The 26,423-nt window shown below is 43.7% G+C and overlaps 1 protein-coding gene across 1 annotated transcript; it reads right to left on the bottom strand.

The window, feature by feature from the left end:
• Positions 1-22,241: 22,241 nt before the first annotated feature.
• Positions 22,242-25,979, bottom strand: aplnra (apelin receptor a). The gene is made up of 2 exons (XM_052031998.1): positions 24,986-25,979; positions 22,242-24,197 (listed from the first exon to the last, which is right to left on the bottom strand). Exons 1-2 carry the CDS (start codon positions 25,966-25,968, stop codon positions 24,170-24,172), a joined length of 1,011 nt encoding a protein of 336 aa, XP_051887958.1. The 5' UTR covers positions 25,969-25,979; the 3' UTR covers positions 22,242-24,169.
• Positions 25,980-26,423: the final 444 nt, after the last annotated feature.

Genomic DNA, 26,423 nt, shown 5'->3' with positions numbered 1-26,423 from the left:
TGTCCTGAGACAGAGGTCCCTTACTTTGAGAATGTGACCCTGGTTCTAGCCACCCCAGCCAGGGGCAACATCATCTTCTCCAAAGCTGTGAAAGGTGTGAATGTGACTTGAAATATGAAACTTTGTGTTGGACAGGCTAAAGTTAGTATTTTGAGTCACATTCACCACCTTCCACCAGCTGACTACTGAGCCGCACTGCCAAAAACCAAGGAGGTATTTAAGGAATTACTTATTCATCACAGGATAGAGAGAAGAGAGCAGGAAAAAGTAAACAGAGACTCAGTTTACATGGAGAGAAAGAGCAAAGTGAGACATCAGAGAAACAAAGGACTGCAGATCCTGGAATCTAGATGAAAAACACGATGATGCTGAAGGAACTCAGCAGGCCAGGCAGCATTGTGGAGAAAAGCAGGCGGTCAACGTTTCCGGTCAGGACCTGAAGAAGGGTCCTGACCCAAAACGTTGACTGCCTGCTTTCCTTCAAGTGTGCTGCCTGGCTTGCTGAGTCCCTCCAGCATCATAGTGTTTTAAAGCTAGACATTACTTCACCTTAGCTCATACATGGCAACTATAAGTATTTTACCTGGCTGCTTTTCACATCGTGTGTTTGAGTTGGGATGGTTTCCTTTCCCCTGACTTGGAGCAGAGATTGATCCAAAGAGTTAGATCAGATTGAACTGGATGCAGAGTGCTGATACATCTGATAAGATCGTTTGGAAAGAGATGGATGTGCAGTTAGATCTGAGTATCTACCGGATGCATTCAGAGAGACAGACAGAATTCTGCTTGGTTTGCTGATATCACTTTACGTTCTCTCTTCTGAAGCCATATAAATAATGGCTAGGAAGCATTACACATATTTCACTATGAAAATACTGAACAAAATTTTTTTGTAACCAACATTTACAACAAAAGGAAGGTGGGATAGAGAGAAATACTTGAACCAGCAGATCAATAATTTAGTTACTAGATGTCCCCCAGATTAACGAAGGGATTACATTCCTAAAGAATCTTTGTCATGTGAAAATTTGTTAAGCAGGAGGTAGCTTTCCATTATCACCTATGGAAAAAGTTCACTTTGGTACCTAGTGCTAAAATGGTTGTGGTGGTGGGTTGGAGAAGGAGATAGTGGCAGTTCACCAAACATGCTAGCCAGCCAGTTGCAAAGTGGATCTGGTTCATGACTCGCAATGGCTGGTCGGTTCTGTTCTGTCCGTCGTTCTGAGTGGGAGCTCGCTGACCTCCCTGCTGGAGTTGTTCCCTGCTCGGTGAGGTTATTGTGCAGGAGCCAATTCCAATGTACTTCGGGTTGTTCTTCTCATGATGGCAGCTCATACCCTGGTGGTGGCATGGTGCATGATGACTTTATTCAGGTCCAGTTGTTTTGCAGGAAGTGAAATATCTTCCTCAGCCTTTGATAAGCACTTCCATTCAAGGAATCAGATTAAATAAAAACATTTGTTGTAGAGAAGATTTGTTGAGCAAGTTTTTTTTGTTTCAAAAATAACTTTTATTCATATATAAAAAAATATATAGTGCATGGTTTTCTTTATGTTCATAATGTTGCCCAGTGTATGCATTCATAGTGTTATTGGGCCTATACATTTGTACTGTTAGTGCATTCTGTGATCAAGGTACCATTGTTAAGCAAGTGCTTCCTAACCTGTGGTATACCAAGCTCCTGCAGGATGCATGACAGAGATCACACTGTGGGAAGTCACCTTCCTCTTATTGTAAGTGTTTGCTACAAAATATTTTAGTTTGCTATTTTCATACTGAAATATGTGTAACACTTCCTAGGCAGAGCTAAGTTTGACTTCAAAGACAGTTTAAAAGGCTCCATAAGACCAGGTCATGCACAGATAAAGGGTCAATAATCAACATTTTTGTCAACATTCACAGGCTCCACTAACCTACATGGGAGATGAGTGCTACAACACCACTGCAGTGCTGGAAATATGGCCAAACAGATGTTTCACTGCCTCTTGTTATGATTTAACACATATGGCTGAGCATGTATGTGGCCTTGTGTAACTGCAGCAGGGGATTTCAGGAGATAGCTCTTCTCACAGTTAGGTTGTGTGTGTAGACAATTTCAACCAAACCTCTTAGTTGAATTCTTCCATGTTAAATCTATTTTAATTCACTCACATTAAATATGTCATTCTTCATCAGAAGCCACAAACATAAAAATATATGAAATAGAAGCATGAGTGGGCCATTCATCCCCTCACGTCTGCTCCACCATTCAATACTATCATGGCTAATCTCTTATCTCGGGTCAATTTCCTGCACTAACCCCACATCCCTTCATTGCCTTAACATCCAAAATTATACTGACCTCTGTTTTGAGTCAGAGTCAGTAGTCAGCAACTGAATCCAAAGATTCATTATACTCCAGGTGAAGAAATTCCATCTCATCTCAGTCCTGAACAGATCACTCCTTATTTTGAGGCCGTGACCCCAGATTTAAAACACCCTAACCAGGGGAAACATCGTCACTGCTCCTACCCTGTCAAGTCTCATAGGCACTTTGGATGTTTCAATGAGACCATCTCTCATTCTTCTGAACTGAAGACAGTATAGTCCCTGTTAATTTACTCCTTCTTCATACAACAAACCCACCATTCCAGCATCAATTCATTTTAAGATAAAATTAAAGCAACACAGGTGGTGTGTAAAGTGCAAACACACTGAAAGTCTGAGGACAGCAGTACCATTTTGGCAAGAAACAATAGAAAATGGCACCTTAAACACAAATAGGTTTCAGACAGCCAGGGGTACAACAAAACTTATGAATTATTCATGTCCTGTGTAAAGAGGGTGGGGATGTTTTCATGGCTTCTACTATTCAATGCTGAGAATGCTTAAGCATTGAACACTTCAGTGAGGGAATGCAAGAAAATGACTTTGCCTGAAGAAATCAATTCCTAAACATATTACACTCTCATTAGCTTAGTATTTCTGCAGAAAACTAAAGGTATCTCGTTTACAGAGGCATTTCAGAAGTTGGAAGACTTCTGAACTGAAGACAGTATAGTCCCTGTTAACTTCCTTCTGCATACAACAAACCCACCATTCCAGCATCACAGCAATCGGAGATAGCAGGGAGCTGTAACTTTGACTCACATTATCAGAGAGTGGGGGAAACAGTGAGTGATTACAGCAGCATGCTGAAAGACCAATCAAAGTATTATAGCTTTAGGAGGTTTTTACATCATTAGCTGAGAGACATTCATGTATGGTCTGAAGGATGAGAGAATCCAGTCTAAGCTAGTAGTTACACAAGCCTCACATTTAACTTAGATTGTTGAACCATGACTTCTGTGGAGATGGCAGCTAAGAATGCCAGGGAATTCCATCCTTCACCATCCATAATAGTAATGGTGTGTACTATCAAAGGACAAAAGAGATCAAGAAATTGGAAAGAAATGGAGTGTTGGGCAAAACCACTCATAATGATTGGGTAACTGAGAGAGCAGATAAAACAGTAAGATTGTGTTGCGATTAAAAGGTATCTCCAAAACCAGTCAATGATGAACAATATCCTTTACCAACTTCCCAGGACTGATATGCACAGTTGGTGGGATTCAGTTTTTTTATGAAACTTGATTTGCTGCACGCTTATGTTCAAAGGAACTTGGATGAAGACTGTTAGAAGTGTCACGCAATGTTCACATAAAGACTTGTACTTTTACACAAATAGCTATCCAGAATCAAATCCTCACTAAAGCTCTTCCAGTCTATTGTGAACAAAATTTTGCAGGGTATTGACAATTGATTGTGCAATCATGACGGTGTTCTGATCATGATAATAAGTGCAGAGGATAACCTCTCTATTTTGGAGGAAGTACTAAATGACTCCACCATCACAACATGAAACATCTACAGCCAGAAGTAGTACATCTCTGTCCGAAGCTGGGTGCTAATGGACTGAAGCAAATGCTGGCCACATGGTTGATGGGGAGGAGGAAGGCAGTCAACTTCAAGATGTAGATGGTCTGGTCATTTGGACATAAAAGTTGTCAAGTAAAATTTAATCCAGAGAAACATGAGGTAATACATTTGGGGAGGTACAAGAAGGCAAGAGAATACACAATAAATAGGAGGATACTGAGAAATATGGAAGAAGGGGGACCTTGCAATGCATGTCAACTGATCCTTAAAATTAGTAAGACAGGTCAATAAGGTGGTAATAAGGTGGTTAAGAGGTGTACAACATGTTTTACTTTGTTAGCCAAGACAGAGAATATAATGGCAAGGAGGTTATGCTTGAATTGTATACAATTAGAATTGTTAGACCAGAATTTAAGAGCTTGGTTTACAATTTTAGTCATCATGTTACAAGAAAGATGTGATTGCACTAAAGATGGTACAGAGGAGATTCACCAGGATGTTGCCAGGACTGGAAAGAAGATTTGATAGAACTGTGGTTGTTTTCTTTCGAATAGATGAGGCTTAAGGGAGACTTAATTGAGGTGTATAAAAATACAAAGGACTTTATAGAGTGAATAGGAAGCACCTATTTCCCTTTGCCAAGGGGTCAATAACCAGGAGGCATAGATTTAACATAATTGGAAGAAGGAGAGAAGATGAGGAATATTCATTTCATCAAGTTTGGTCCAGCTAACCACCTGAAGGAATGGTGGAGGCAGAAACCCTCATCACATTTGAAATGAGGCTGAATAAGTACTTGAAGAGTCAAGACCTGTTGGTCTATAGAGCAAATCCTGGAAAGTCGGTGCTTCCTTATGACCAGCACAGACATCGTGAACCAAATGGACTCCCATGTGGTAAATTTTCTGTGATTCTACAATTCTATAAATTACAAGGCTGATGCTTTCATGAAAGCCAGTTTTGCAGAGAATGTTACAAAACTTTATTCTTTTCTGGGAATGATTTAATATTCTAGATTTTTGCCTGATCTGGTGCTGGTGATAACTTCTTAAGAAGAATGAGAAACGGAATTGGACTGACATGCAATAAAATGTGCTGATTATACAAGTGCAGTTTGAGTAGCAAATCTCTACGATGGGAGGAGGACCTTAAAGACAGCATGTGTACTGGGAGATGGACAGGTACAACCTGTAGCATTTGCTTTCCACACATTTAACACAAGTGAACACAATTGTGTTCAAATGGAGAAGGAAGCCCCGGTAATTATCTTCAAAGTGACTGGCTCCACCCTCTGTGTCATAACCACTATTGGTAATTCTGGTACCTAGAATGGCAATTCAAACAATGGCAGCTTCCAGGATGCAAAGCTGGTTGATTTTGCTGTCACAATGTGATCTTACAATTGAATATCATTCATCAAAACAAAATATAATTGCTGACACTCTATCCAGATCAATGTTTGAATCTTCTGATATTGGTTATGAAAGTTCAATCTTTACTCAGCAACTTTTGTTCAAGCCCAGTTGCAGCCATCAAGGTTGCTCAGGCAACTCAGCAAAATGCACTACAAAAGTGAGTCTACAAACACACTTTGAGAGAATGGTCCAGCCTGGGCAAGTGTCCAAAAGAAGGTTTTTAGCCTTTCTATAACAGAATGTTTGATTTGTCAACTGACCAGTGTAGTTTAAAACAGGGACCAGGAGTAGTTATGCCAAGGATTCTCGGAAAAATCAGTCTAGCCAAGCTACATGCAGAATTGGCATCATTAACGTGAAAGTCAGTGCCAGTATATTGCATTGGCCAATGCTGAAAGAAGTCGTGTCAATGTGCACAGTTTCCCAGCAATGGTGAGCAGCATCATTGAAGACATCACTAGGACCATGGCATTCATTGACGTTACCACTCAGACAAGTCCATGTCCATTTTTATCAAGCAGAGAATGACAATTCTCTAGTTCTCAAAATGGACTGACATTAAACCGTACTTGAAAGGTAACAGAATGTTTCATTGAAGAGCTCAGGTAGATGTTTGCTATACATGGCATACAGGTGGAATTAGTGTCTGGCAACAGATTGCTGTTTACCACATTTATAGAGTCATGAAGTCACAGAGTACTACAGCACAGAAACAGGCCCTTTGGCCCATCAGTCCATGCTGTCTAATCTTCTGCTTAGTCCCATTGACCTGCACCCAGACCACATCCCTCCAAACCCCTCCCATCCATGTACCTATCCAAACTTCTCTTAAATGTACAATTGAACCCGCATCCACCACTTCTGCTGGCAGCTCGTTCCACACTCACACCACCACTCAGAGGAGGTTTCCTCTCAGATTCCCCTTATATATTTCACCTTTCACCCTAAACCTAAGTCCTCTAGTTCTAGTCTCACCCAACCTTAAGGGAAAAACCCTATCTATACCCCTCATAATTTTGTATACTTCTTATATATCTCCCCTCATTCTCCTGTGCTCCAGGGAATAAAGTCCTAACTTATTCAGCCTTTCCCTATAACTCAGGTCCTCAAGTCCCAGCAACATCCTTGTAAATTTTCTCTGCACTCTTTCAAGCTTATTGATATCTTTCCTGTAGGTAGGTGACCAGAACTGCACATAATACTCTGAATTTGGTCTCACCAATGTCTTGTACAACTTCAACATAACATCCCAACTCCTGTACTCAGTGCCCTGATTTATGAAGGCCAAAGTGCCAAAAGCTCTCTTTACGATGCTGTGATGCCACTTTCAATGAACTATGGATCAGTAATCCCAGGTCACTCTGTTCCACCGCACACCTCAGAGCCCTACCATTCACTGTGTAAGTCTTACCCCGGTTTGTCCTCCCAAAGTGCATCACCTCACACTTGTCTGCAATAAATTCCATCTGCCATTTGTCAGCCCATTTACCTAGCTGGTCAAGATCACGCTGCAAGCTTTGATAACCTTCCTCACTGTCCACTACGCCCCCAATCTTGGTGTCATCCACAAATTTGCTGATATAGTTTACCACATTATCATCTAAATCATTAATATAGATGATAAAACAACAATGAACCCAGCACTGATTCCTGTGGCACCCCGCTAGTCACAGGCCAACCACTCTCTGGCTTCTCCTGTTCAGCCAATGTTGAATCCAATTGACTATCTGAGAATTTAATGTGAGAATTTATCTGAGAATGTAATGGCATCAAACATTTATTCACTCCTTTTTATCATCCTGTTTCCAATTGGGCAGCAGAAAGACCTATAGGCTAATCGAAACCTTAGAGAAACAAGTGTTCCAAAGTTTTCTCTAGCTTCAATGAATTGTCAATTGGCTAACTTCTTGTTTACATACTGTGCAACACTACACTCCACTACTGGTTTTACGCCAACTCATGGCACAGCAACTATGATGCCTCCTAGCTCCAGCGACCTGGGTTCAATCACGACCTCAGCTGCTGTGTATTGAGTTCTACCTGTGGTTGTGCAGGTTTACCTGGGGTGCTCCAGTTTCCTCTTATATCCCAAAGATGTGCTGGTGAAGTAATTGTCCCCAGTATAGGAGGGTAGCAGGAGACTTGTGGGGAGTTGGGAGAGAATAGGTTGCAGGGAGATGCTGTAAAATTCCGATAATCCGACACCCTTGGGACTTCAGATTTGCTGGACTATTGGAAGTTTTTGTATTATTACCCCAGCACATTTTTAATTTTTTATATATATTTTACAGAGCAGTATAATAGATTTTCCAGTGAACCCAGTGAGTTTAAAAGGAGTGCTGGAAATGGGGCCCCAGTGAGTTTCTAGGGAGTGTGGAAAATGGGGCCCTGGTGAGTTTCAAGGGAGCACAGGAGCCAGGCCTCCAGTGAGCTTAAGGAAGCATACAAGCCAGATGCCAAACCATCGGGATTTCCAAATAATGGGACAGCAGAATATCAGAATTTTGCTGTAAATGGGGGAATAGAACTGACAGGCATGCTCCAAGAACTGGCATAGACTTGATGGACCAAATGGCCTCCTTCAATACTATGAGAATAGGTATGAGTATGTATTATCATCTTTGTGCATGACTGAGCTTAGTAGGGTTGAACAGAGTGAAGAGCACTTGAAACAAATGACAAATACAAGGCAAGGAAAAGCAATTTCAAGAAGTGAAAAAGTCAGATGCACCAGACATGTAAGCAAGTGTGAGATGCAGCCGTGGGACCTCAGTCAAGTAGCCCAAGTCTGAAGGTATTAGTACACATTGGAAATAACACTAAATATTTCCCCGTTGATTGGTTTATCACTGCTAGAGGAATATCTTAAGGTACTAGAATGACATGTGTGATGATGAATCTATTCCAGATGTCAACATGGGGATCAACTACTGTTGAAGTGAACAAGCAGCAGTGAGTTGGGTTCCGAGAAAGGACACACCGTGGCTTTGCAGCTTCTGAGTCCTGCAGATTTTTTTCTGTTTAGAGACTGCCAGCACTCCTGCCTTAATCCAAGATTTACTCAGAATGCTTTACAGCCACCTTCACCCTCATCCCAACCAGCCCTCTCCTCTCACAGCATAGGGTGGCTAAAAATAAGCAGTGCTGGAGCCAAAAAGGCCTCTTTATTGATGCTGCGGTGGAATAAACATCCATAAGTTCTGAATCTTACCAGCACTTAGGCCTTGAAACATTATCAATTCAGTGCAGAACTGCAAGGATTTATCAGAAAATCCCACCCATTGTTCAACATCAACGACCAGTCATCAGAATGTGGATCTGGCCACTACCCACCCCCTGGAAAGGATGGGCTCCAAACTGCATGTAAACAAGGTGAAAAAGAGTCAAAATGGGGGTCTGAGGATAAAGGCCAAAAACTAAAAGCCAACTACAAGACTTTAACTGGACTTTACCATGTTCTTGGGGATTACAGACAATCTTCCGGGTCAACGGTAGGCCCATCAGCCTCTTCCCCATTGTGGTCCTCACCTGGATCCTCTAGAGAAGAAATGATCGGTAACCTCACCTTCTGAACAGCTGATACACAAGCTAACTTCCCCACCTGGCAAACCACGTGCCTGGTAACTTACCAAATGCAGATTGCGCTCTTAAGCTACCCTCTGCTGTAAGTAAGGTGGCAGGATCTGAGCTGGTGAAGATGAATGCCAGATGAAGTGAAAGGATGTCAGTGTCTGGTGGCTTGTCAGCTGGTGAGATTTCTTGCCTACCTGAAATGAGAAAAACACAATGCTGAGGGTGTGCTGCACTGCCATAGGTGCTGTCTTTTAGATGAAGTGCTAAAGCAAAGTCCTAACACTCTTTTAGGTGGATGTAAAGGATCTCACAGCATTATATCAAACAAGAGCAGTGGATCTATCCCTAGTGTCCTAGTCAATATTGGTCCTTCCTCAACATCAGTGGAACAGATAATCTGGTTATTATCAAATAGTTGTTTGTGGGACACTAAACAATCTGCTGGAGGAACTCAGCAGGTCGAGCAGCATTTGTGAGGGGAAAGGAATTGTCAAGGTTTCGGGTCAAAACCCTGCGTGATATGTGTGTCCTGATGCAGGGTTTCGACCTGAAATGTTGACAATTCCTTTCCTCCACAGATGCTGCCCGACCCGCTGAGTTCCTCCAGCAGATTGTTTGTTGCTCCAGATTCCAGCATCTGTAGTCTCTTGTGTCTCCAGTTGTTTGTGGGAGCTTGCTTTGTGTAAATTAGCTTCAGTGTTTCCTGCATTAACAGTAACTACACTTAATTATAAAGTACTTTGTGATGTGATGGAAGACATAATATAAATGCAAGTCTTTCTTTATCTGGCTTCCTTCACTGGCCTCCTCTAACCAGGCTTTTCTGTTGTTCAGTCTTTCACATCTCCTGCTCTACCCTCTTTTCCCTTTGGAAAGTATTCCAAGCCTTCCCTTATGAGGTGAGTGTCATATGTTTAAAAATGATGGTTGGGACTATTTTCAAGCTTGATAGTGTGTTGCATTACGGGTTTAGTGTTTCACCTCCCCTCCCCCTTTTCACAATTCACACTCCACACTCTCTTTAATAGATCTGAGCCCATTTACTTCTAAAGAAAATGTTGGTTCTTTCAGGGGCAGCTTCTGACAGGAGTGTGTTCAAACCCTTTGAAAGAAACCTCCTTGAACAAGTCAACATTGTGCACAGCTCCCTGCTGAAGCCAAAATAAACGAATGAAGCAAGGCCTAAAAACGTGTCTCCAAGGATATGCGAGTCTCAGGAAATCCCTGACAGCTGGCTTGCTTTGGAATAAAAGTCTTTATCTTTGAGCGGTGAGACTGGCTGTTTTTTTTCAAATCTCGCTCCATTCTGTTTGGATTCCAGTCCCTTCCTGAGGACGAGGAGGAAGGTGGCGGAGAGCCGAGTTCTAGGCACAGAGAGAACCCAACACACACAGGTCCCTTTTATTAGGAGAAATCAACAACCACAAGTTAGAAAGAGTGGCTCAGGGTAAGAGGAAGCCACTTGTCAACACAGACCAGATATCCCTGATTTTTTTTTGTAGAAGTCAGCAGATTTCCAAACAAACTTTGCTGAACTTTTGTCTGTGATTATTCTCACTTCAATGAGCCTGAGGTAGAATGTGAAGGGCCTGCTGAAGGCGTGTGACCATGAATGGAGCTAAAAACAGACTCTGTTTGTATTAAATTGAGTGTTTAGTAGCCAAATTCTTTACCATCTGTCTCTAGAAAGGAAATGGCCTTAATTTATGTTGTCCTCTGCCATTTTATTAAAGGACTCCTGATTATTCAGGACGCTGCAGGGAAAGCCCCACACAATTGTCTAAACAAATGTTTTAAATCATTTTTAAAACCCTCTCTCTCAGTCAGTCCCTTGGGGTGAGGATGACTTGCTGCCATTCCATTGATACTGATGTGACTGATGAGTTGAGTGATCACATCTATTCACCACACCTCTGCATTCACCCCTTTCTCCTCCTGGACACAACAAGAACAGAGTTCCCCTTGTCCTTACCTTCCACCCCATCAGCCTCTACATACAATGGATTGTCTTTTCAATTTCCACATGCTCCAACAAGATTCCACCACTGGACGTACATTCCTCTCCCTTCTTCTTTCAGCATTTCAAAGTGATCGCTCCCTTCGCGACTCCCTGGCTTGCTCTTCCATCCCCACCTACAACTCTCCATCGTCCGAAACTTTCCCATGCAACACCTGTCCTTTCACATCTTCCAGGGATCCAGTCTTTTCAGGTGAAGCAGTGATTCTCTTGCATTACCAATCTATATACTGCACTCAGTGTCCAGAAGGAGGCCTCCTCTACACTGGAGAAACCAAACGCACATTGGGCGATCACTCTGCAGAACACTTGTGCTCAGTCTGTGGGAGTGAGCCTGAGCTTCCAGTTGCCTGCCATTTTAATTCCCCATCCCACTCCCCCTCTGGACTCTCTGTCCATGGCCTCTACACAGTTATGAGACCCTGCCCACGCTCAAGGAACAACTCTTGATCTTCTGGCTGGGCAAGTTGCAGCCTGCAGGACTCAATGTCAAATTCTCTAACTTTAGATAACTTACTCATTCTTTCTGCTTTGTACAAGAACTGGCCATTTTTTCCCACCATCGTTTTTTTTGATTATAACACAGCCTCTGGACGTGCCCTAATAGACCAGAATACACAACATTACACAGATTACATAACATTAGCAACACATTAAACAGACAAAGAAATTTAATCTGAGTTTAGAGAAACAAAGGACTGCAGATGCTGGAATCCAGATGAAAAACACAATGATGCTGGAGGAACTCAGCAGGCCAGGCAGCATCGGTGGAGAAAAGCAGGCGGTCAGTGTTTTGGGTCAGGACCCTTCCTCAGGACTGAAGATATGAAAAGGGGAAGCCCAATATATAGGAGGGAGAAGCAGATCAGTGATGGGTGGACAAAAGAGGGGAGGCGGGGTGGGCACAATGTGGTGATAGGTAAGAGATAGTGATAGGCAGGTGCGGGGGAGGTGGGGAGAGCAGATCCACTGGGGGATGGGTCAAAGGTATGGAGGAAAAAAGGGGGGGTGTAGATAAAAGATAGGCTAGGAAAGGGAAGTAAAGAAGAGGCATGGTTGAGGTGTGTGTGGGGTGGGGGGGGGCGGGAGTGTGGGGATTACTTAAAGTGGGAGAATTCAATGTTCATGCTGTTATGCTGCAAGGTTCCAAGACAGAAAATGAGGTGCTGTTCCTCCAGTTTGCATGGAATGCAGCAGATGATATTAAGGGAGGTGCAGGTGAATCTCTGTCTCACCTGAAAGGACTGTTTGGGTCCCTGGATGGAGGTGATGGAGGTGGTGTAGAGGCAGGTGTTGCACCTATGGCGGGGGCAGTGGAAAGTTCCCAGGGTGTGAGTGGGATGGGTGGGGGTGGGGGGGAGGAGTGAACTAGTGAGTCGCAGAGAGAGCGCTCCCTGCGAAAGGCAGAAAGGGGTGGTGAGGGGAAGATATGCTTGGTGGTGGGGTCCTGTTGGAGATGACGGAAGTGCCAGAGAATGGTGTGTTGGATACATAGGCTGGTAGGATGAAATATGAGGACAAGGGGGACCCTATCCCCGTTGGGTCTGGGAAGGGTGGGGGTGCTGGAAATGGCAGAGATGCGAGTGTGAGCTCTCTCAGCCACAGTAGGGGGGAAGCCACTGTTAGTAAAGAAGTTGGACATCTCGGATGTCCTGGAGTGGAAAACCTCCTGATGGGAGCAGATGCAGTGGAGGTGGAGAAATTGAGAGAAAGGGATAGTGTCCTTGCAAGAGACAGGGTGGGAGGAGCTGTAATCAAGGTAGCTGTGGGCATCAGTGGGTTTGTAGAAGCTGTCGGTAGATAATGAATCTCCTGAGATGGAGATGGAGAGATCGAGGAAGGAGAGGGAGGTGTCAGAGATAGTCCAAGTGAATTGGAGAGCAGGGTGAAAATTTGTGGCAAAATTTATGAAACTGTTGAGATTTGCACGGGTGCAAGATGTGGCACCAATGCAGTCATCGATATAGCGGAGAAAGAGTTGAGGAATGGGGCCAGAGCAGGCTTGGAACAGAGACTCTTCAATGTAGCCAACAAAAAGGCAGGCATAGCTGGGGCCGATACGAGTGCCATAGCTACGCCATTGGTCTGTAGAAAGTGAAGGGGATCGAAAGTGAAGTTGTTTAGGGTGAGGACAAGTTCAGCCAGGCAGAGGAGAGTGTGAGAGGAAGGGGACTGGTTCTGTCTCTGGTCAAGAAAGAAGCGGAGGGCAGACAGGCTGTCATAATGGGGAATGGAAGTATATAGGGACTGGACGTCCATGGTGAAAATGGGGTTGTGTGTGCTAGAGAACTTAAAGCTATGGAAGAGTTGGAGAGCGTGTGGTGTGTCTCGGACGTAGGTGGGAAGGGATTGGTTCAGGGGGACAGGATAGTGTCCAGGTATGAGGATACGAGCTCTGTGGGGCAAGAGCATGAGGAGACAATAGGTCCTTCTTGTGGATTTCGGGAAGGAGATAGAAGCGGGCAGTCCTAGGTTGCGGGACTATCATGTTGGTAGCTGTGGGGGGGGGAGATCTGATTTTAACTGCCCCTTGACTACCTTTTTATTCCATCCTTTCAGAGACATTCCCTCTGTTCCACTCATTGTACTACTCTGTTACCTACAGCAACTTATTTTTCTCTTCCTCTAATGATGGATTCCAAATGTTAGCTGCTTCTCTCTGCACAGATGCTGACTGACTTGCTGAGCTTTTCCAGCATTTTCCATTTTTATTTGTGTCTGATGAGGCCACTGTGGGACCTGCAGACTCTTCCACAGGTAGGGTATGAGATGCTTGACGGAGTGGTCTGATGGGGAGTGTGTAAGGTGATGAGTTCCTCTGCCATTTTGCCGAGCTTCGGTGTGGTCCTACCGAATGCACTCAAGGTTCTCAATGACGTTCTGAAGACTCCTTTTTCACTCTGAGTGGTCATAGGCTAGGGATTCCCAGGAATCAATGGTGGTGTTGCATTCTTTCAAGAAGATTCTGAGAACATCCTTCAGAATCAGAATCAGGTTTATTATCACTGACATAGGTGAAATTTGTTGTTTGGCAGCAGCAGTACAGTGCAAGACATAAAAATTACTTTGTTACAAAAATAAAAGAAGTGCAAAAGACGAGTAACAAGGTCGTGTTCATGGGTTCATGGACCGTTCAGAAATCTGATGGTGGAGGGGAAGAAGCTGTTCCTAAAACATTGAGTGTGGGTCTTCAGGCTCCTGTACCTCTTCCCCAATGGTAGTAACGTGAAGAGGCCATGATCCGGATGGTGAAGGTCCTTTAATGATGGATGTTGCCTTCTTGAGACACCACCTCTTGAAGATGTCCTTGATGGCAGGGAGGGTTGTGAATCTTTTCCACCATCCGCCTAGTAATTTCTTCCTGTGATAGAAATCAGAATAGAATGTCTGTTTTGGGAGTCTTGTGTTGGGCACATAAACAACATGATCAGCCCATTGGGGCCAGCTGAGTGTAATTAGGACCTCAATTTGAAGATGTGGTCTGGGAGAGGAATGCCCTTCCATCCTATTCCTCAGTAACATGCACTTCCATGCTATTTTTGACACAACATTACAAACATATTTTTCATGTATACTATTTTTTGTCATGCCCCGTTTGCTCTCCTCCCTGACTACAGTAACAACCCTGGTCCATTGAGGAATATAGAAAAGAAATATGAGATCACTATGAAGTATTCTTAAAAATGAGGTGTCAATCTGGTGAATGGCCGCTAACCTAAAGAAAGTTAATTCTGTTTTTCTCCCTCTCTCTCTCTCCACTGATGGTGCCTGACCTGCTAAATATCTCCAGCACTTTCGTTTTTTCAATTAATCCCTTTTGTCTTTTCAAAGATGTTGATTGGATCATCCCTCAGTTTATGGAAGATAACCAAGGCTGACACTGGCCTGGTACATCAATCATTGGAAACAAATGTAATATTGAACCAAAGGCTGACTTCATTGCAAATCTGAAGAATAAGACAATTCTTTATGAGTAGGACACCTGGACCGTGCACTTATGGGATAAAAATGAGGTCGGGAAGAAGAGAAGACAAGTGATGGAAGCAGGCTCACGTTAAGTATCAACTGCTGGGCCATTGGCCTAGTTCTGCATTGTGCCTTTTATGTAATTCTGTGAATGGCCATTCAGGGGTCAAAAAGGAACAAATAAAATGAAATGAGTTCTGAGAATTTACTACATTTTCTCCAGAAATTATGTTACTACCAAAAGCAGAATTTTTTAATCTGGAAAGATAATGAGTTGCTTCCTGTAATTTTTTTAAAAACCTTTCAACAGGAGGTCAGAGATAATACTGTATGAGTTCACTCTCCCAAAAGGGTGTGGATGATAACTTTTTCAAGACAGAGCAATACATTTTCAAGGATTAGGAATCAGAAGCAAAGGCAAATATCTGCCACTGAGGTATAGTCCAGCCATGATCTAACTGAACGGCAGACAGAACAGAGGGCCAAATGACCGAATCGTGTTCCCACTGTTCTATGGTGCCTTTTATTAATTCTTGGAGTGTGGGTTTAGTGACAAGGCCCATGTTGCCCATCAGGACTTATCCTGAGCAGTGAGAAAATGAAGACACAAGAGAGACTGCAGATGCTGGAAATCTGGAGCAATGCGCACAAAATGCTGGAGGAACAGCAGTCAGGCAGCATGTAGGGAAATGAACAGTCGATGTTTCAGGCCTGTCCTGATGAAGAGACCCGGCCTGAAACATCGACTGTTCGTTTCCCTCCATAGATGCTGCCTGACCTGCTGAGTTCCTCCAGCATTTTGTGTGTGTTGTTGTGCTAAAATGAGTTGCTTGTAGGACACCTTCAAGGTAAGTTAAGCATCAGCCACATTAGTATGGAGCCAGAGGCCCATTTGGGCTGGTTTCCAATGCCAGTGCAATTTAATGCTTCTTTCCTTCATTAGAAGGAAATGAGCAAAAGATTTTTCAAAATAAAACTTAAATCGTTATCGATCTAACCTTCATTTTGTCTTTCAACCCCTGTCATCTGTTGGAGCACAAGATGATTCCCTGGTGAAGGGTGGATGAGTGTTTTAAGTATGCCACACATCCCTGTCCAATCTAGATCTTGAGTTTCATTTCACATTTACATCAAGGTATCATTCTTAACTCACCCAGATTTTGCATCAAATCTGCAGGATTTTACACATCTGTATTTTGTCTCCCATTGCAGTAATAAAGCAATGTTAGTATTTCAGGTCATTGCAGAATATAGTTATAGTAATTTCTTAGGACACAGAATGGATTTCAGTTTGTGGATAGGGGACTTCATATGGTTATTTCCATCCCTAAAAGTTCCTTTTGTTCTTATATTCATGTTCTATTCAAATATGACAATGATTGTTCCTTAGTGAATATTTTATGCCACTTCTTTCAATATGTTCAATGAGATATTCCAGTGACAGAAAAGGGTGGAGAAATTGGAAATTAAGCATGCAACATACACCCAGGTAGAATCTATATGAACAAAAATGGGCAATAATAACTATAGAGGAAGAACTTAGAAAGGATCTGGCATCCGACGTTCAATTCAGGATCAAATAGGATGCCGAGGCTGCAAACAATCTGATGTAGTTGGTCATGGCTAGAATTAACTCCTGCCTGAGCAAGGACCTGGACCCGCTGCAATTTGCCTACCACCACAACACGTCTAGAGTGGATGCAATCTCACTGGCTCACCACTCTGCTTTGGAGCACCTAGACAACAGCAAAACATACGTCAGGCTGCTATTTATCGATTACAGCTCGGCGTTCAACACCATCATCCCCTCAGTATTAATCAACAAGCTTCAAAATCTGGGCCCCCAACTTCCTTATTGGGAGACCACAGTCAGCATGAACCGGTAGTAACATCTCCTCCTTGCTGACAACCAACACAGGTGCACCACAAGGATGCGTGCGTAGCCCACTGCTCTATTCTCTCTAAACTCATGATTATGTGGCTAAGCACAGCTTAAACGCCATCTAAATTTGTCAATGACACCACTGTTGTTGGTAGAATCTCAGATGGTGACGAGGAGACTTATAGGATGACATTGATCGGCTGGTTGAGTGGTGTTGCAACAACAACCTCACATCAATGTCAGCAAGACTAAGGAATTGACTGTGGACTTCAGGGAGGGGAAGTCAGGAGAACACACACCAGTCCTCTTTGAGGGGTCAATGGTGGAAAAGTTGAGAAGCGTCAAGTTCCTGGACGTCAACATCTCAGAGGATCTATCCTGGGCCCAACTGTAGTGTAGTGGTTAGCGTAACGCTATAACAATGCCAGCGACCCGGGTTCAATTCCAGCCGCTGTCTGTAAGGAGTTTGTTCGTTCTCCCCATGTCTGCATGGGTTTCCTCTGGGTGCTCCAGTTTCCTCTCACATTCCAAAGACGTATGGGTCAGGAAGTTGTGGGCACGCTATGTTGGCGCTGGAAGCGTGGCGACACTTGGCTGCCCCCAGAACACTCAATGCAAAAGATGCATTTCACTGTGTGTTTCAATGTACATGTGACTAATAAAGATACCTTATCTTAAAAAAAGAAGGCACACCAGTGGCTCTACTTCGTTAGGAGTTTGAGGAGATTTGCTATGTTACCAGAGACTTTTGCACATTTCTATACATGTACAGTGGAGAGCATTCTGACTGGTTGCATCACCACCTGGTAAGGAGGCTCCAATGCACCAGATTGCAAGAGGTTGCAGAAGGTTGTAGGCTCAGCTAGCTTCATCACGGGCACAACCCTCCGCACCATTGAGGACATACTCAATAGGCAGTGCCTCAAGAAGGTGGCATCTATCACGAAGGACCCTCATCATCCGGGACATCATGGATAAATTCAATACCAGGGTCAGAAAAGACATAATCTTCTGGCAAGGTGTAGTAGGCAAGGAGGAAGGTAGGAAAACTAACTCAATGGAGTCCTTCACCTGACAAAATACTTGGGACACAGTTATCCTATTTCATCAGAGAGAGGGGGAGGCAAGCACAAAACCACAAGGCAACACCCCAATCCAGGCACTGACACCTGTTAGACTAAGTCATCATCTCAAAGAGAAACTGCAAAGATGTCAGCATCATCTGCACTGTGAAAGCTACCAATACCTTTTGGACTGACCACTGCCTAATCTCCTCTATTATCTTCATTGACCTTGCCCCACAACAATGACAACAACAGAAATATTGCCACAGGAAAATCAATGTTGTGTGTCTCAAGGAGCCCACAAAGAGAGCTCTTTTCAGAAAGTGCCTCACAGACAACACGATGAGCCCCAACCAACAGGAGCCAAAGAATGCCACAGTGCCTAGACTTGACAGGGAAAGAAGTAGCTTATCATTGCTGAGCCTCAATATGAAACACCAACAGCACCAAAGGAAAATGGCTTAATGCTACCTTCTCAAGGACAATTAAGGATCGACCATAAATACTCACTTATCCAGTGTAGGAGTAAAATAAAAGTGCTGTGTCCAACTGAGCTCCTAAAAGAAAGACTCATGTTAATGCAATTCATTTCATTTCTCTTTCATGATGTTCCAAAGAAGTTTTCAGACAACTAAATACTTTGAAATGTGGTACCTGCTAAAATGTTGGAAATATGGTAATCAGTATATGCACAGCAAGTTCCCACAAATCATATGTTCATGACCAGATGACCTTTGCTATTTGGAAAGATTTACTGAGGAATAAATGGGTGGGACACCAGAGGTAACTTCCAGCTCTTCCTGCAAACTCTAGAATGGGATCTCTTACATCCACCTGAGAGAGCAGATAGAGCCTCAGAAATCAGGTAAGACCAGAATGGTTCTTGGACAAGACAATATGACCAGCAAGCAGTGGTTTGTGTAAAAGATCAAGAATATAAAATTCTATATTTAACAACAGGATGATGAGTAGTTTACAGCCTCGGTTTTTAGCCACTTGGATGCAGGTAACATTGTTTTCCTATTGTTCTCCTCCTTCCCGTCTTCCTGTGCTGTCCTTAGGCCTGGATGAATCTTTCGTCCACGTGCTTTCTTTGTCCTTCAATCCTCAAACAAGGGCCACTTGATCAATGGCCATATATGGTCTTTTACAGCATTTATTTCATTTCATTAGCTTTAGTGGTCAAAAATGCCACTGCCACTGAAAACCTCCAGTGACCTTCTAACTCCATCCCAGGTCAGAACCTCATGGTAGATTGGGAACTCTTTACCATTTCACCCTCACACAGATCAGCTGTTCTTCCTGCAGACCTCCGATATTGTACACAGGGTTTCAAATACCCTGCTCCCTGCCAACTTAATGGCTATAAAAGTTTGATCTGGGTTGTCTTTGTTAGCATTCTTTCTCAATTACAAACAGGCAGCTGATTGCATCAACAGTCACTGCATAGAAAGGCCACTTTAACAAAGAAGTATTTACATGTGGTCTGAGTTGTGCTGCATCTCCTTGAGTAATAACAAAAACAAAGATCCTTATCACAGAAACCCCAGCATGTGAATGGTTTAAATATTGACTACTGTTTTTAACCCATATTTAGCCAAGCTTCCCATCATAGTTTTAGGACTAATCACAGATAGAAGATCAAGGGATGTGTTCGATACTAATGCAGAACTACCTTCATTCTGCAGGGACATATTGGTCTATATTTTTATGCTCAGGTTTGTAGAATAAGATTGGAAGCTTTCTGAAGCAGAGAGGAGGCTGCTCGCAACCGTGTCACAGTCAAAACTAATTACCAAGGTCAACAAGAGCTTGCTGGATTTTGATGGTGGAAAATCCAGTGATAGTGATGTCACAAGGTGAATAGGATTTGCTCAGGTTTACTTAAGAACACTGTCTGGCATGATGTAGTGTTAATGTTATTTGCTGCTTATCTGATGATGCTGTCTCAGGCAATGGCTGTTTCACTATTGAGGAATTGTAAATTGAATGAACACTGTGCAGTTATAAGCAAATAGCCCCCTTGTGATGTTATCATGGAGGGGAAGTTGTAGATGAAGAAGTTTAATAATGGTCCTGGTCCTGGATTGAGATCATTAGCCTTCAACAACCACAACCATATTCCTTTGAGCCAGATGTGACTTCAGCCACTGGAATTGCTTGTCCCTTGATCTCCATTAACTTCAGGCACGGTAGTGTAGTGGTTAGCGTAACGCTTTACAGCGCCATCAACCTGGGTTCAAATCCGGCCACTATCTGTAAGGAGTTTATATGTTCTCCCCGTGTCTGTGTGGGTTTCCTCTGGGTGCTCCGGTTTTCTCCCACATTCCAAAGACATACAGGTTAGGAAGTTGTGGGCATGCTCTGTTGGCGCTGGAAGCATGACGACACTTACAGACTGCCCCCTGAACACTCTACGCAAAAGATGCATTTCATTGTGTGTTTTGATGTACATGTGACTAATAAAGATACCTTTTACTTCAGTGCTGCATTTAGTCAAATGCTGCCTTGATCTCAAGGACAGTCATTCTTGTGTCACCTTTGGAAACCAATTATTCGGTCAATGATTGGACCAATGCTTAATGCAGTCCAGACTTGAGTTGCCATGATGAAATCTACTCTGAGAAGTGGTGAGTTTGTAATTGGTTAGCAAAAACTCCATGAAAACATTTTTGATGACTCCATCTGTCACCTTGCTGATAATTGAAAGTAGATTGATGTGGCGGTAATTGACAGAGTGCAAATGGTTTTCATTTTTACAGCCAGGACATACTTGGAAAATGGGGGAGCATCTGGTTGCACAGATCTTCAACACAACTCCAGATGTTTTCAGGATTAGTAACTTCTATTTTTTTGCTGATGCTTTGATGGCATGAAGAATGAAATACATTGGCTTAAGTCATTTATGACAGTGAAGATCTCAGATCTCAGGAGGATTGTCAAGAAAGTTTAATCAATCAACACCAATGCTATGTCGGTGCCAGAGTGTAGTGACACTTGCGGGCTGCCCCCAGAATATTCTACGCAAAGATGTATTTCACTGTGTGTTTTGATGTACATGTGACTAATAAAGAAATCTTAAATCTCTAATGGTTGAAAAACACTGAATTTTGAATGCAAGTTCTGCACACTCCCATTTTTGAGGATAGGCTCATTCTTGCAGCCTTAAGATGGATGTGGTGCAAGTTCAGGGACCACAGCTTTGTCTATTTTAAGTTATTTTAAATGTTTGCTGTGCATGTAGACCTGGTTTCACCTTATTAAAACCCCTTCAATCCTCCTCTTGGAACCAGGGTTTTTTAAATGCACTAAGCAAGATTAACTAAAGCTTTCAGAGACCAAGAGATGTATACAGAAGGAATGTGCTTGGGTGTGATAATGAGAGTAAAAGTACATCTTTACTGGGGAGTGTCAGTAGGCAAGTGGCTAACAGAAAAGTATCAACTGCAGCTCAGTGGTACCACTCTCATTCAAAAGCTTATGCCAAGAATATGATCCCAGAATCCAGGCTAACACTCCCTTCACATTAAAAATTAAGAAGTTGCAGATGCTGAAAATCTGAAGTGAAAACAGAGAAGGCAGGAAACACTCAGCAGGTCAGGCAGTATCTGTGGAAATAAAAACATTTCAGGTCAAAAACCCTTTGTCCAAACAAGTGTCTTCATCCTGAAACATAAACCTGGTTTCTTTACACAGATGCTGCCTGACTTGCTGAGTACTTCCAGCATTCTCTATTTTTATTCCCAGGACACTGCTGAGAGAGTACTGTAATCTCAGAAATTCCATCTTTTGGAGGTGTTAGACAAAGTCCCCATCTACCTTCTCAGGTGGCCATTAAGGATCCCACTGCACTATTACGACAAAGAACAAACAAATTTCCCCCCCATGTCCTGGCAAATATTTCTCCCTTTTTATTATCTTTTTAAAATTTTTATGCAATCTTTTTGCTGCTTGTGGAAACAGCACATTGGCTGCTGCTTTACTTAATCTCAACAGGAACTGCACTTGAGTGGAGCATAATTGTGAACTGCTTTGGGATAGCCCAAGGTTGAGAGAGGTGCTATGTCATGGATGTTCTTTCCTAAAACTGCAGCAGGCTGCTTATGTCAGACACTACAGAAAGGGAGAGAGTAGGAATACACGAGAAAGGTAGTGAAACAGATCATAATTCAGACAGTAGCAAATGTGTATGAAGGATTATCAAAAATCTGAACATATTTTCATAAACAGTGTGTAATTAAGAAATAGCAAATGAATGATTGAGACTGTGAGAGATAGGCATGGTTTGGGAGAGTACAAGAAACAGACTGTAAATGCAGATTATATTTCAAATAATATTACAACCACAGAAAAAAAAAATCACACTATAGCATGTTTGAAGCTTTATTCTCCAATTGGAGAATTTTACTGGAAGTATTTTGTAGGAAGACACAAGTAGGCATTATACAAATATAATACAGACATACTGTTGTAAATGCAATAGGATGTCAAACTGATCCACAGTCAGACAATGATATAAAAGTCCAGAAATAATTCAAATTAAACAAATAAAAAGTAATATGCAGCCACATCAAATATAATGGCAAATGAAATCTCCAGTGTCTAACTGGTGCTTATCCCAAATGAATGCACCAACTCACATACAATTACAACACTTGCAGTTGATAACACAATTCAAAAATCTTTATTCTCCGCTTGTAATTAAGCTAAACATATGACAGTTCTTTCCCACAGAACTCAGCAGTAAACAGAACATTTCAGCAACAGCAAAAGCTCTAACAGCCTCTACAAAATGAAAATACTTTTCTCATCAAAATACAGGAGAGAAGCCAAATGAACTCCACTATAGCTCTGACCAAAATAATGTACGAGTATTACAAGTGGGCAGTTAATTGTGCATTTTCTCTTGGTTAGTAGGGTCTCTGATATGTCAGAAAGCTCTTGCAATTGTTAAATGTACAAAAAGTTGCTGTTTCTCTACTTATGGGTGTATATTCTCTCCAGCCAGATACATACTTGTGTACCTGATCCAGCAAAGCCGGCAACAGTTGAGCTGTTTTTATTTTACCTGAGAACTATGCTGTTGCCTTCAATTCTCTAAGCTTAAGTAGCAAAGCAGATTGACTAAGAGTAATACCATTTATAAGGCAGAGATGCATTAACAACCTGTTGCACTGGAATGGAACTTAACCAATTTAAAAGATGCTCAAGTTTTATTGATACAATATTATACTACAACTATAAATGAATTAGCTGCCTCTTTGTAACATGTGAGCATATCCTAGTGACCACAGAGCTTCCTCACTCAGCCATTCCTACAAAGGAATTTGCCTTTCGGTCTCCACCAAAATTATTAAACAGTCTCTTTCTTATTTTACCAGGCTCACATTTCCAGCATTTGTTTTTATTTCAGGTTATAACTTGAAGCAAGGGAGAGGTACTAAATGGATTGCAGGGCATCAGTGAAAGTGTCTCTCTGCCAGATCAGGCACTCTGGAGGCAGAATCACACAAGTTTGCACTAAGTGAGGCCGTTCGGCCCATCGTGTTTCAAGCCTAACAAAAAATAGAGCTATTCAAGATGTTTGGGAAGACAGGAGATTATACAGATCCTAACATTAAAGTTGTAGTTCTCGCCTTTGTAAAACAAATTATGCAATCAAACCTAACAAGAACTGCATGTGTGGTCACAGCCGAGCCTGGCATCTGCAGTCAGGAACAGAGAGAGCTTTGTCCTTACTCTTTCCACGCGTCCTGTCAAAGAGACTGCACATTTGCTCGACCGTCTGAAGACAGCCTCCAGAAAATTGAGAATTGGATGTTAGATGTGATTAATTTTAGGTCATTTGTATTTCCCCGATAATCAATCTCGCTATCATTCGTTAGTTATGTCGGCAGGCTGCAGCCGGCACTGGTGACACTATCAAAATCAAAAACTAACCGCTTTGCTGGGCGATAAGTGTCATTGTGGAAGTAAAACGACTCGATGTTACATAAGAAAAACCATGGTGAGGAAGTTGCCACACAATGTTAATAAGCAGGCATGAGATTAAAACTTGCCGCTGGTCTCTGTAACGTTTGGATCCCTGATTTGTCACGAGTTAAAAATACACAGTGAAATAAGTTCCGAGGTTTCCTGCGTTTCTCCCAGCCATTATCAAGGGATTTATTAAATTGGAAACCAGCAAAAGAAGCAGATTATATTTATAAAATATATCTCAGCTTTCCATCGGGGTTTTCAGCACAAGCTGTAGCCAAAAGCAAAATAAACAGACACGTTTACCCAAAGAGTCGTTTCTTCAGTCACAGGCACAGATCTCCATCCCCACCCCTCAAGATGTTGCCGCTCGGGGCTACTAGCCTGGTGGGATCCACTTGGGAGCGCTGTGGGAAAGCCAGAGAGCAAACGTTCAGAGCTCCCGCCGCCGCTCGCACATACCAGGGCGGAGCGGGAACAGCGGCAAATTCAGGTCAACATCGCAACCACTTACTGGCGGTGACTGTGCCCGCAGCGCCCAGTGAGGGTCGGAGCGGATTGTGCCAGGAAGACCGGGGAGAACGAAGAGGAGGGGTGGGGGTGGGGGGGGGGGGGGAGGAGGAGGGAAGGAAAGGGGAACAGGAGTAGACAGGGTGAGGGAGAGGGAACATTCCGCAGAAGTTTTGCTCAGAAGAAACCGGCTTCTGTCTCAGGACCACATAACCCCACCTCCCCATCCCAAGCCCCCAACCACCCCGACCGACCCCCACCCATCATACAGATGTCAACATCAGGAGAAGTATTTTCTGAAAGAAGCAACGCCTGGAATGAGGCTACCAAGAGCATTTCCAGGGGCGTGGGAGATCGCTGGCCACTGGAGTAGCCCAGCGGCGAGGGAACTGGCCGCCCCTACAACGGCGGCTCCCACGCCTCAAACAGCCTCACCACTCCGTGCAATGGGCAGAGTACGGGGGGAGGGGGGGGGGGAAAGGGAGGAGGAGTGCTGGTTCGAGTCAAGAGTTTGTCCTGGGTGGGATGGGGAGATTGGAGTCACCAAAGTAGAGGCAACGGGCAGAGAGTACTTGGGGTAGTCTGGAGCTACACCTTAGTAGCGGAGGAGGTTGCCTCGCTTTTGGTGGGGTTGCTCATGCTGGAGGAGATGGAGGTGATGGAGACGTGCAGAGCTTTCTTTAACCTGGAGCAGCGCAGCACAGACAGACACTGGGATCGGAAACGCTGGTCGAAGAAGGCGTAGAGGAACGGGTTGAGGCAGCTGTTGATGTAGGCAAGACAAGTGGCGTAGGGGTGGACCATGTGGAGGAATACATCGATGGAGCAGTGGAAGGGGATGAGATCCAGCCAGAACAGGGCGTCTATGGTCTTGATGATGTGGAAGGGAAGCCAACAGATGGCAAAAACCAACACCAGGGCGCTGATGATCTTCAGCAGACGCTTCTTCTTCTGCTCTTCCTTCTTGACGTTCTGGAAGTGTCTGGTGACGGTGTTGGCGATGGCACAGTAGAAGGTGGACATCAGTAGGAAAGGTAGGATGAAGCCCAAGGTGCTGGCGAAGAGACTGAGGCCCCCGACCCAGAAATGCTCGGTGTCTTCACTCGCCACCCAGGTATAGTCCATGGCACATATGGTCTGGTTCTCCTTTTCCTCCGTTTTCCGCAGGAGCAAGGCTGGGAGAGCCAACAGTCCGGCCAGGAACCAGATGAGAGCCAAGGAGAGCAGGGTGGTGCGGCTGGAACGCAGCTTGTTGCTGGACAGAGAGTGGACGATGGCTAGGTAGCGGTCAAAGCTGAGGCAGGTCAGACAGAAGACGCTGGCGTACATGTTGATCATCACCAGGTAGCTGCTGACTTTACAGAGCAGCCAACCAAAGGGCCAGCGGTAGTCCAGAGCCGCGTACACAGCCCACAGAGGTAGGGTTACCACAAACGCCAAGTCGGCCAGCGCCAGGTTCCCGATGTAGGTATCTGCCGATCTCCTCTTGGTGCGAGACCTCCACACTGTGCAGATGACCACTGCATTTCCGGACAGTCCGAAGACAAAGACCAGCATGTAGAGCACGGGGACCACCGAGGAAGAGTGCTCCCAGTCGGTGTAGTCGCACAGCTGACTCTCGTTTCCGCAGGGACCCTCCATCGGGTCGCTGCTGTTCTCCACCTCCATCACACAGTCAACCATCACGCTGTCTCTCAAAAATCGCCGCGCTTTTGGGGTTGCTGTGAGAGTTAATATACCCCAGGTGCCGCCCCCGCCGATAGACCCCCTCCCAGTACAACACCAATCAGCAATTCCGAAAGGGGCAGATCCAATTACACACTACTCACCAACACCAATCCTTAAAGAGACATTCACATGGCTTGTTTACAAACAACCTCACCGGGTAACTTCCTCGGTAATGATGCTGTTTGCAGACGGTCTTTCAGCAATGAGAATGTTTTGAAACGATAAAGTGTCGGGTTCGGAATGTGAGGGCAATAAGAATTGACAGCAGGGTGGGGGGAAAGAATCGGAACAAATCGTTCCTAAATAAGAAAATAAAAGTATTCTTTAATGTGGTCAATTCAGCTTGTAGTCGGTGAATTCGCCGGCAAAAGCACTGGGTTCCCATTCAGCACCGA

This window comes from Pristis pectinata, chromosome 17 (assembly GCF_009764475.1).
Source record: "Pristis pectinata isolate sPriPec2 chromosome 17, sPriPec2.1.pri, whole genome shotgun sequence".
In the NCBI taxonomy this organism is placed as follows: Eukaryota; Metazoa; Chordata; class Chondrichthyes; order Rhinopristiformes; family Pristidae; genus Pristis; species Pristis pectinata.
This window is presented reverse-complemented; position numbering and strand designations above follow the sequence as displayed.

Coding starts and splice junctions, on each gene's coding strand:
- aplnra (XM_052031998.1), bottom strand. CDS start 25,968: ATGGAGGTGGAGAACAGCAGCGACCCGATGGAGGGTCCCTGCGGAAAC. Junction 24,198..24,985: donor TCTGTGCTGCGCTGCTCCAG/GTTAAAGAAAGC, acceptor GCTTTCCCACAG/CGCTCCCAAGTGGATCCCAC.